Source organism: Miscanthus floridulus, chromosome 2 (genome assembly GCF_019320115.1).
Source record: "Miscanthus floridulus cultivar M001 chromosome 2, ASM1932011v1, whole genome shotgun sequence".
Classification (NCBI taxonomy): domain Eukaryota; kingdom Viridiplantae; phylum Streptophyta; class Magnoliopsida; order Poales; family Poaceae; genus Miscanthus; species Miscanthus floridulus.
In genome coordinates this window covers 6,686,778-6,697,910 of record NC_089581.1, presented here as the reverse complement: position 1 = coordinate 6,697,910, position 11,133 = coordinate 6,686,778, and the positions used below count along the sequence as shown (strand labels likewise).

The 11,133-nt window shown below is 44.4% G+C and overlaps 1 protein-coding gene across 1 annotated transcript; it reads left to right on the top strand.

Moving 5' to 3' along the window:
- The first annotated feature begins 7,419 nt into the window (after window positions 1-7,419).
- LOC136537784 (uncharacterized) lies at window positions 7,420-8,825 on the top strand. The gene has a single exon (XM_066529751.1). The coding sequence runs from the start codon at window positions 7,652-7,654 to the stop codon at window positions 8,522-8,524; it is 873 nt and encodes a 290-aa protein (XP_066385848.1). The 5' UTR covers window positions 7,420-7,651; the 3' UTR covers window positions 8,525-8,825.
- The last annotated feature ends 2,308 nt before the right edge of the window (window positions 8,826-11,133 follow it).

Below are 11,133 nucleotides of genomic sequence, written 5' to 3'. Positions count from 1 at the left end.
TGGGTTCAAGATAAACATGTCACTGTGGATAACTATGGCCAAAGAGTTCTTGATCTAAGTAAAGTAGGTTACAAAGATGATCCGTGGATCCTTGCTAACCGTGCTGCACAGGTGTTCTATGTGGAACAAATTCTATCTACGAATGAAAAGAAAAGTACCCAAAAGCCAAAGCACGTAGCAATCCCTGGAAAGCAACAAATTGTAGGAGTTGATGGTGTAATGGATTTAGAGGATGTTAACCAGTTCAGCGAGATGTCTCTTTTTACAAACTTTGAAGAAAAGATCAAAAATGTGGAGAAAAGTATCCCGCAAACCTCTTTGCCCTGGGTGCGCCATGATGGACAAGGAAGGACTGTAGCACGCTAGATTGTTTATCATGTAACTAATGTATCACTTATCATTTGTACCTAATGCTACTCTTTCTTATTAAGCAAGATGTTTACATTTCCCCTTGTTGTATACCTTTGGACTATGATATTATTTTCTAACTTAATTAAACAAATCTTAATTAAAACCTCTTTCCCCTTCTTGTATACCTTTGGATTCTATATTATTTACTAACCCTAGGTACATGAAATATTAACTAACCCTAATTAACAAATCTTTAATTAAAAACTTAATTAATTCACGAACCCTAGGTACATGAAATAATAACTAACCCTATTAAACAAGCCTTTAATTACTAACTAAATTAATCCACTAAGTACATGAAATAATAAATAACCCTAATTAACAAACCATTATTTACTAACTAAATTAATCCACAAACCCTAATTAAGTACATGAAATAATAACTAACCCTAATTAACATACCATTAATTACTAACTAAACTAATTCACAAACCCTAAATAAAGGGAATAAATAACCTTTAATTACTTACTAAATTAACTAACAAACCTATTATTAATAAACACTAACTAAATTAACTAACTAAATTAACTAATTACTAACTAACTAAATTACTAACTAACTAAATTAGTACAGACGGGCCCAGCAGGCAACGCTGGCCCAGCAGGCCCAGTAGGCAAGGTGGGCCCAGCAGGCAATGCTGGCCCTAAATAAAGGGAATAAATAATCTGAATTCCTGTGGAAAATAAAAAAAACATTAGTACAGACGGCTGTTGATGAGGGCCGCCTGTACTAGGCGGCCCTCATTAACAGCCGCCTGTGCTAATATATTAGTACAGGCGACGGTCAATGACGCCCGCCTGTGAAAAGATTTTTACAGGTGGTGGTCAATATGGCCCGCCTGTACTAATGTGCTCCAATATAAGTTCCCGCGCGTGGCCCGCGAAAATTTCTAAGTCCCGGAGGCGCGAGTTCAGAAATTGGACGCCGTCAGGCTGCCGAAATCCGCCGCCGCTCCTCCACTGCTCGCCGAACCGCCACCGTCGTGAGCTACCGCCGCCACGCCGCCGAGGGACCTCCACTCCGCCGGCACGCCTCCACGCCGCCGCCGAGGGACCTCCGCTCCGCCGCAGTGAGCCGCCGCCGCCAGCAGCTGCCGCACCGCGCCAGGAATCCGCCTACGCACCGCCGCCGCGACCTCGCCGGAACGCCGAGAGGTAGGCCGCACACACCCGCCACCGCCGAGCTCCGCTCCGAGGCGGCTCCGATCGGTGCGGTGGCGGTTGCCATGTGCGCCGCCGCGCGCGCGCCCCTCCGAGCGCCGGCGGCGTTGCCTGCTGGGCCTGGCAGGCCCTTGCTGGGCCTGCTGGGCTTGGCAGGCCGCCTTGCCTTTTTTTATTAATTAGTAATGTTTTATTAGTGTTTGTTAGGTAATTTTGTTAGTAATTAGCTAATTTAGTTAGTACTTTAGTTAGTTAGTAATTTAGTTAGTTAGTAATTAGTTAATTTAGTTAGTTAATTTAGTTAGGGTTTGTTTGCAAAATTTAGGAATGTTTTTTGTTATGGTTTTTTATTAATAGTTAGTAATATTTTTTGTTAGGGTTTATTTAGTAATTAGTTAATTTAGTTAGTGTTTATCAATAATAGGTTTGTTAGTTAATTTAGTAAGTAATTAACGGTTATTTATTCCCTTTATTTAGGGTTTGTGAATTAGTTTAGTTAGTAATTAATGGTATGTACTATGTTTTTTGTTAGGGTTTTTTTCCATAATTTAGCTATGTTTTTTCCATGTTAATACTTATATTTCATGCATAATTAGGGTTTGTGAAATAATAATTAGTTTGTTAAATAGGGTTTCCTATTTAATATTCATTATTTAGGGTTTGCAAATTAGTGTTAGTTAATTAGGTTTGTTAATAATAGGTTCGCTAATTGATTAGGCTATGTAATCCATGTTAATACTTGTATTCCATGTTTATACTTATATTCCGTGGTTATACTTATATTTCATGCAGATGAGTACTCCATCAAATGCTGAGCAGGCCGATGCCTAGATAGGTACACCGGGATCTGACTCCTCTGGATCCGAACCTTATAGGAGCCCGAGCGTATCACCACATGAATCTCCTAGAGCTAAGAAGGCCCGTCTTGAGTTGGAATGTGACCCTAATTACGAGCCTGAAGATGAGCCAAATGATGATGAGGTATATATGCTCGTAGATTGTCTATACGAGAGAATAATGCATATGTATGTATGTACCTAACAATTGAATTGACAGGAGGTCATGTCATGAAGCAGTTAGCAATATCATTCCGGGGCTATAGGCACGATATGAATAAAAAGTGGCTGCAGAAGGGGCGGGACCCAACGAAGCGGTACCCTATCACAGCAGAACAGTGGGCACGTTTTAGTGTCATAAAAAACTCCGACGACTCCAAGGCTAAGAGCCAAGCCGCCTTAAGACTTGCGAAGAAGAACAAGTACCACCACCACCTCGGCACTGGTGGTTACAAGACCAAGATTCCTAAATGGAGGGCAGAAGATGAAGCAAAGAGGAGAGAGGGCAAGTTGGCATTGATAGATATAGTGCCAGAACGAAGTGCGAATTGGCTTCGCGCTCGGAAGGCAAACACTGAGAGCGATGAGATCTCCTGTCCCGATGAGATCAAGCCAGTTGCCGAGAAGGTTTTGGAAGCAACAAACCTGGAAAAGATAGGTGCCTTCAAGTCACAGAGGGAGAGGGACAGCCTTTCCCATGCTCTAGGTAACAAAATTATATTTTCCATTTTGTTCGAGTAAAATAGAAATCGGCATTGACATTAAATATCATGTTGTAGGTAACCCCGAGCATCCAGGTCGTGTACGGGGCGTCTCATCCAGAACCACCTAGAAAGAAGGGTTTGGTGAAGAGTGGAAAGGCATGTATAAGAAAAGAGAACGACATAAGGAGCACATGAAGGATTTTTTTGAGCAGCAGGCTGCCAAAAAATTTAGGGATTTGATGGAAGACTTCGTTAAAAACCCTGATCCTGAAGTGATGAAGCGGTTGGCGGGAGCAGTGTCTGCTCAACAGATGTCATCACAAGCTCCTTCATATATGCAGCATGTCCTAGCTCAACCCTTGGGTAGCCAGGAGATGGCCACACAATCTATGCCCTTTCCAAGCAGTATAGCGTCAACATCAAATCAGGACCATTATCCAGTTGACGATATTGATAAACCTTGGCCTTGCTCATTGTTAATTGGATATGGCCTTAGGAATCAGCATACAAAGCAAGTGGCCACAGGCAATGCCATCCCTGGACGTAGGTTCCATGGTGTCGAGATGCAAGATGCATACTGCAGGGTGGAAGTGTTGACGGTCGAGAGTGGATATGAAGACGACTTCATCGACATCCCGACCTCTGAGGGTATAGAGAAGCTTGGACAAGCAATCAAGAACTTCATACAATGGCCGAGATGGTACGTAAGGTTGATTGATCCACCAACGGCACCCTCTCCACCAGTGCATCAAGCATCCCAAGAGGCCGAAACAAGTCAACAGCCAGCATCGCCAATGCATGCCCCAGCATCCCCGTATATTTATGAGCCACCGTCGTCATCCCCAATACATGATATGTCATTCTCGCTGGATGAGCTCAAGGGGCCAGCCAAGAACATGCCTGAGCAGCAGACTCCGCCAGCCAAGAAGGACACAACACCAGAGAAGGAGGTAGAGCAAACTCCCCCGCCACCACCAAAGCAGAATGAAGATGAGCAAACTCCCCCGCCACCACCAAAGCATAAGGAAGCAGAGCAAACTCCCCCACAAGCACCGGCCTCCAAGAAGGCAAAGAAATTTCCAATTCCAAAATTGGTTTCTCCCTATGAGCCAAAAAAGGGGAAAGCAGCAGGCACAATTCTATTTCTGAAAGGGCTTGGAAAGCAGCGGACGGCACGAGTCGTTGAGCTCGAACCGTCACAGAATAAGGAAGCCGCCGGCCAAGCAATTGAAGCCGTGCCACCAACAAAGGAAGCCCCAAGTGGCGATGTACATGTCGAACCGCCATCAAATACACCATTGACCCTTAAGGATATAAGAAAGCCAACGGTTGATGATTATGTCAATGTCCCCAGTAACTATGTGCCCGGAAGGCCTATGCTGCAATGGACGGTGCTTGAAAAGGGTCCATGGACGATAAAAAGGTTTCATGACTGGTACATGAGAGCAGTGAATGCTGGCCTGCATGCAGTTAGTGTTGACATACCAGCAGACATGTTTGCTACTAGCAAGGATAAAAGCGGGGCATTTGTTACCTTCGAGGACATGCACCTGCTGTTGAACTATAGGAAACTTGACGTCCAACTCATTACAATCTGGTGCCTGTAAGTATCACTCATGCACACACATTGTTATTATTAAATTTGGAATGTGATAAACTCTAATATGTGGATGTTGTATGTAGTTTGCAAGACCACGAGCAGAGATCGTTAACTACAGGATCGATGGTCGGTTACCTGAGTCCAATCAGGTTACAAGAAAATATGCACAAATTTGTACTTACAAATGAAGATAGAGCAAAGATAGAGAAGGACAAAACACCAGAACAAGTTGCAGAAGCTGTAAAGGAATTGCAACGAAAATACGAGGACAAATATGCCCTCTATCTCGGTAGAGCAATGCTGAGATATAAGTACAGGGATTTTATATTGGCACCCTACAACTTTGGGTAAGCGTGACCTCGTATACGTACTTCAAATTATCGTGTTAACCCTAAGTACATGTGTCGCTCACTCGTTTATTCATGCAGTGACCATTGGATTGTTTTTTATATTTATCCATTCGAAGGGAAGGTGCTTATCCTAGACTCCTTACATTATCCTCCTCAGTCGTATCAAACATTCCTGATTCATTTAGAAAGGTGAGCCAACATGCAACCACATCCGTACTTATATGAATTAGAGTTTCTAAATAACTATAGTGTTTTATATTCGATATCTACAGGGCATGGCGGTTTTATAAGAAGCAAAAAGGACCGGTCGACGCCGCTCGCTCAGATCCTAGTGTGCCATTGACGATACAACACCATTATCCGGTAAGTTGTCCGAACACATATCATCATATAAATAATACAGAAGGCATGACAATTTTAGTTTAATCTTTTGCTCATTAATTATATAGTGCCACAAGCAACCACCTGGATCGGTCTACTGTGGATACTATGTGTGTGAGTTCATAAGGCAGCGGGGACGATACGTCAGGAACAAAAATATGGTAAAAAATATCTATGTATGAAGTTTTCTCATTAAAGTTGGAAATATTAATATTGGACATGTGTCAATGATGCTTTTAAACTTTGTTTCCAGCCGAGAAGCAAAGGAAAGGACGTGCCATTCACTCCAAAAACTATGGAAGATATAGTAGCAGACTTGTGCGGTTTTATTATGAGAGAAATAATTCCAAGTACCGGATCATATTTTTATGAAGCCGGTGATTTAGCAAATGAAAGATTTAGAGCGCTGACAGACCTAGCAGGTCTAAACTTGAAACGAAATGACATGTAAACACCAAATGGTTGAACTCATAACATGAAATGACGTGTATTATATGTAATTTTATGCTTGATGTTTGATTTCATGTGTACATATCTGTAATATTTATATATGTTGTATGTATGATGCAATTTTATGGTTCATATTTGCATATCTTTTATATATATATATATATATATATATATATATGTGTGTGTGTGTGTGTGACAAATATAGTACAGTGTGGAGGCAAATATTAAAATTTGAAATAAAAAAAATAATTACACAGGCGGCACACAGAGTGAGCCGCCTGTGGAAAAATAGGTTTTCACAGACGGCTGATAAAGTGAGCCGCCTATGAAAAATGGGTTTTCACAGGTGGCTGATAAAGTGAGCCGCCTGTGAAAACCCTTTTTTCACAGGCGGCTCACGGCCCGCCGCCTGTACTGTGGGCCGATTAGTACTGACTCCTAGTACAGGCGGTGGACTTGGCCGCCTGTATAAATGCCTCTACCACCACCTGTCAAAACGTTTTCTGTACCCGTGTAAGGCTCTGTTGTTGTCGTCGTCGTCGTCACCTGTTCACTTGTGTTTGTCTGTCTGTCTGAGTTTTCTTGAGGCATGGGCTCAAGTGTTTTGACCGATTCCTTTTCCTGATTGTCTGGCCGTTCATAGTCCCAGATTTCAAGATCTTTTGCGAGTAAAGTCAGTAGATGTGAATATCATCTGCAAGATCACAATTCACAGAGGCAGTCCAGTCCAGTCCCTCTCCTAGCATTAAAATGTACTGGTACCTAGCGCGCGGTAGTCACAGTAGCACTGGGCAATGGCATGGCAGCAGCAGTCACAGAAAGAGAGGACTGAGGAGCAGTGATCCAGCGGCTGCAGCCTGCAGCTCTTCCTGCCCTGCCCTGAGCTGCTGAGATGCCCTCTCCCTCCCTCCATCTCCATGAGCTGAGCAGCCTGAGCTGATGAAGTGAAGTGAGTTGGCTGCCAGCGCGTGCTGTATCTTGCATGGCTGTACTGTATCCCCTCCTCTCGCTAACCTTTTGTCTCCTTCCCCTCCCAAACCACCACCTCCACCCCTCCCACTACTTCTTCTGAGCTCCTTGCTGCTGCGGCTGCTTGGTGCTTGCTTCCCTCATCTCTAGCCTGTACACTGGTTGGAGTGGTTGCCAGTCTTCTCCCCCACTTGCTCCTCTCAATCCACTCTCCCATGGCCATGGGTGTGCAACCATACATCTACCGCTGATTGCTTGCTTCTTCTCGCCTGGCCTGGCCTGGGGGAAAGCTTCTGGTTCGCCGCTGCCGCTGCTGCGGTATAAAGGTGGAGGGCTGAGCCGTCCTTCGACGGAGTCCCGGCGGAGGGAAGATTGCTCCGTCGCCGCGGTTTCGCGGCGAAGAAGGTGGCCTACGCGGCGCCGCTGTGTCGTATCGCGGTGGAAAGGGAAGGGGGCGGGGCGGGGCCGTGAAGGAATCTTGCCCCGACACCATTCCCTCCGCTGCCCCTCGATTTCCGGGCGGTTGTCGGTGCTGCCTTTCGCAAGTAAAAGCGGGATCTCGCATCCGCCGGCGGTGGCATTGCCGGATCGAGCAATTTCCGACGGCGGCCTGCGTGTCTGCGTGGCTGATCTGCGCGCGGCTGGTCATCTCTTCACCGGCATTGCGAGGCGGGCTCGCGGGGCGGTGCGGACTGCTTTGGTGAGGAGCGGTGCTCTGCTCTGTGATCCAAGCGGCGGGTGGCTGCACGCCAGGTGTTCGACGAAGGACCCCGACCGGGCCAGGCAGCCATGAGGGACTTCCCTTCCTGCTTCGGCGAGAGCGGCGTCCAGATCGCGGACGCGTCGTCGTCTTCGTCCAGCGCCGGCAAGGGCGCGGCGCAGAACCTGGTGACCTGCCTCTACCAGACGCAGTTCTCGGGCCGGCCCTGCGTGATCTTGCTCACGTGGAGCAAGAGCCTCATGGGGCAGGGCCTCAGCATCGGCGTCGACGACCTGTCCGGACACTGCCTCTGCAAGGCGGACATCAAGCCGTGGCTCTTCTCCAAGAAGAAGGGGTCCAAGAGCCTCGACGTCGAGGACGGCAAGATCGAGATCTTCTGGGACCTGTCGGGCGCCAAGTTCGGGGCCGGGCCAGAACCGGTGGAGGGGTTCTATGTTGCGGTGGTGTTCGACCTTGAGCTCGTGCTCTTGCTCGGCGACATGAAGAAGGATGCGTACAAGAAGACTGGAGCCAGCCGATCGATGCTGAATGCCGCGTTTGTGGCGAGGAGGGAGCACATATATGGGAAGAAGATCTACTCCGCTAAGGCGCAATTCTGCGACAATGGCCAGTTCCATGACATTGCCATAGAGTGCGATACCGTCGGCTTGAAGGATCCATGTCTTGAAATAAGAGTTGATAAGAAGCCCGTGATGCAGGTGAAGCGACTGGCATGGAAGTTTAGGGGAAATCAGACAATTCTCGTTGATGGCTTGCCTGTGGAGGTGTTCTGGGATGTTCACAGTTGGCTCTTTGGATCAACGGCAAGCAACGCGGTGTTCATGTTTCAGACATGCCAGGCACCTGAGAAGTCGCTGCCATGGTCCTATTCGCAGATTTTTAGGGAGTCCCAGTTGCAAGGTCTTGGTTTTCTCGCTGATCCTGCATGCGTGGAAGGTTGAATAGGTTTTTTTGCAGGATCACAATTTGCTTCTGCACCTGCCTCCTTTTCTTTAGTGCTAACAAAAGACGTTTTGTTGAGTGTCTGTTCATCAGAATGCTATGGAGGCTCTCCAATATATGTTCTTTCATTTTCTTTTGTTTTTTGTTTTGCCATCTCTTATAAACGCTTTGTTTGGATAGTTGGCAAGTTATGTGATATCCCAGTGGCTTTTTGCCACTCTGTTCCTTCTCACCCTTCTTCTTCTGCCTTGAGTGAGGATAATTCCGATGATCAAATAGTTCAATCGGTGGCCATGCCAAAGAAAGAGAATGTTGTCATTATGTAAAGTATATCAAAGCTCTGATTATTTGTTGGTGATAGTAACGTCCAACAGCTTGAGTTCTGTCTGTTCTCCATTTGTTTGTCTTGTGATCACTCCCAATTGCCACTGAATAGCAAATTATAGAATACATCTTAATATAGCTTTGAACTGAACCTGTGAAAAAGTTGGGAGTTTTAAGGAATAAAGACACGTGAAGACGTGGGCATCAAGGTTTGTAACACTGATAACTGCCTTTTTGTGCTTATCTGTGGGCACCTGAATGTGCCTATGTTCTGTAAGAGACTGATCATTCTGATGAGTATCCTGAAGTTGAGATAAAACAACTTGGTCTAACTGTCTAAGTGATTCTTTCGTGGCTTCCTTTTGTGTAATATTGAGTTATTTTCAGCTCCTATACAGTTTATTTGTTGTGATAAATAGCGTTCAACAAAACATTGAATTGCTTCTTGTTCTCCTGTGTATAAACTGTCATCTAGTTCAGCAGTTATTGAATAGAAAAATTTTAGGAGTACATCTCAATATAACTTTGAACCAGTGGAAAAGTTCGAAGTGGAGTTTTAAGGAATCAGGACACGTGAATACGTGAGAATCAAGGTTTTGTAACACTGGTAGCTGCCCCTTTTTGTGCTTGTCTGTGGGCACCTGAATGTGCTTGTCTTCTGCAGCAAGCTGATCATCCTGATGAGGATTCTGAAGTCCAGATGAAGCAACTCTAGTCAACGGGAATTCTGTTCAGTTTTGTGAATACTTTTAATACTCAAAAGAGATTGTTTTGTGCATTTTTGGATCGTTTTTAGCATTTTTCTTCTGGTTTTAGTCACACCTTCTGTTTGCCGACTTTGCCCACCCAATAAGTTGGGTGCAGGTCTAGTGCTTTTCATACGAGATCGTATTGACGCTGAGAATGGATCATGAAACTTAACAGCTTTTCCAGCTGATGGACCACTTCAGCTCTGATGTTGAAAAATTAATAAAATGAATGAGGCATTATCTTTGAGCCGGCAACAATAAATTGAACCTCTCCAGCCACCAATTTTTTCTTCACTGATAAGAACACCACTTCATATTTCATCACTTGAATGTTCAGTATTTCTTAATTTTCCCATTTTCTGTTATCGTTTCCCTTTCAGCTTAAGATTGCCAAATATCATCATCACCTCCATACAGGAATTCATTGAAACTGTTGAGCAAGTCGTGGGTTCTGAAATGGATGAGCAATATTAAACGAAGAAAGCCATGGGTTAACAGTCTTCTAGGTGGGCAGTGATGTTCATTGAATTGTTTTTATATGGGTATGGGATGCCATAGCGGAAAACCCTCATACATTGACAACCTCTCCAATTGCAGCTCAATGAAATTTCTTGTCATGAATTTTGTTGCAAAGCTGCCTTACTGTTGTGCTGTCTGTATCAGACTTAAATTCTTCACTAATTTTTCTCTCTCTTTCTTTGCCCTCTTTTCTAGTGTTGGGGCTGCCAAGAATTTATTATTTTTCCTTTCCATTAAAGTGGCCAGACCAGGATTTGATCCTTGATTACTTCACTCTTTAAAAATTCAAGCAGAACCTTCCTGCAGAAATCAATGTAAGCGTCCTTTCCATACAGAAAGTTTTGGGTGTCTCATTAAGCCAGTTGATGCTTGGTTTTCTTTAATAAACAGTGCCACTACTCATTTGTGTTGTGTTAGTGCATACCCATTCATTACACCAGTTTAGTATGGGCCCAACTTGATTAGTTGCCTTGCCTAATCTTTGAAGCTTATGCAATGTGGCGTTTCTGATAAGTGCAGACAAATGCATGGCCGCCTCTGGATGGTGACCTTTGAGAAGAACCTCACAACTGATGGTAGTTATTGTCTACTGATTGCTACCTTGATTGTGAGTTTCTTTTCCTGTCGAAGTTGTACTATTTTTTTAGAACACTTATATAGTATACTACTTCCTCGGACCCAAAAAGGATATAAATCTTGCTTCACGGGGAGTCCAAAAATCTTAAGTATGACTAAGTTTATAGAAGATATTATCTATATTTAGATCTCCAAATATGTTTATTGTGAAAACAGATTTTATGACTAATCTAATACTCCTACTTATTACACATCATAAACATCAATGCTTCTTTATATATATATTTGATCAAATTAAGAATCTTCAGACTTACTGAGAAGCGAGATTTACATTTGAGACCGGAGGAAGTACTATACTAGATCTCTAGAATGCTGCCAGGTCCAAGGCCTTAAAGAGGACGGCCCATCTACAGGCCCACGAGGATGAAACCGACATTCTC

What these genes read in the sequence shown, in the direction of transcription:
- LOC136537784 (XM_066529751.1), top strand. Translation starts at nt 7,652, where the DNA reads ATGAGGGACTTCCCTTCCTGCTTCGGCGAGAGCGGCGTCCAGATCGCG.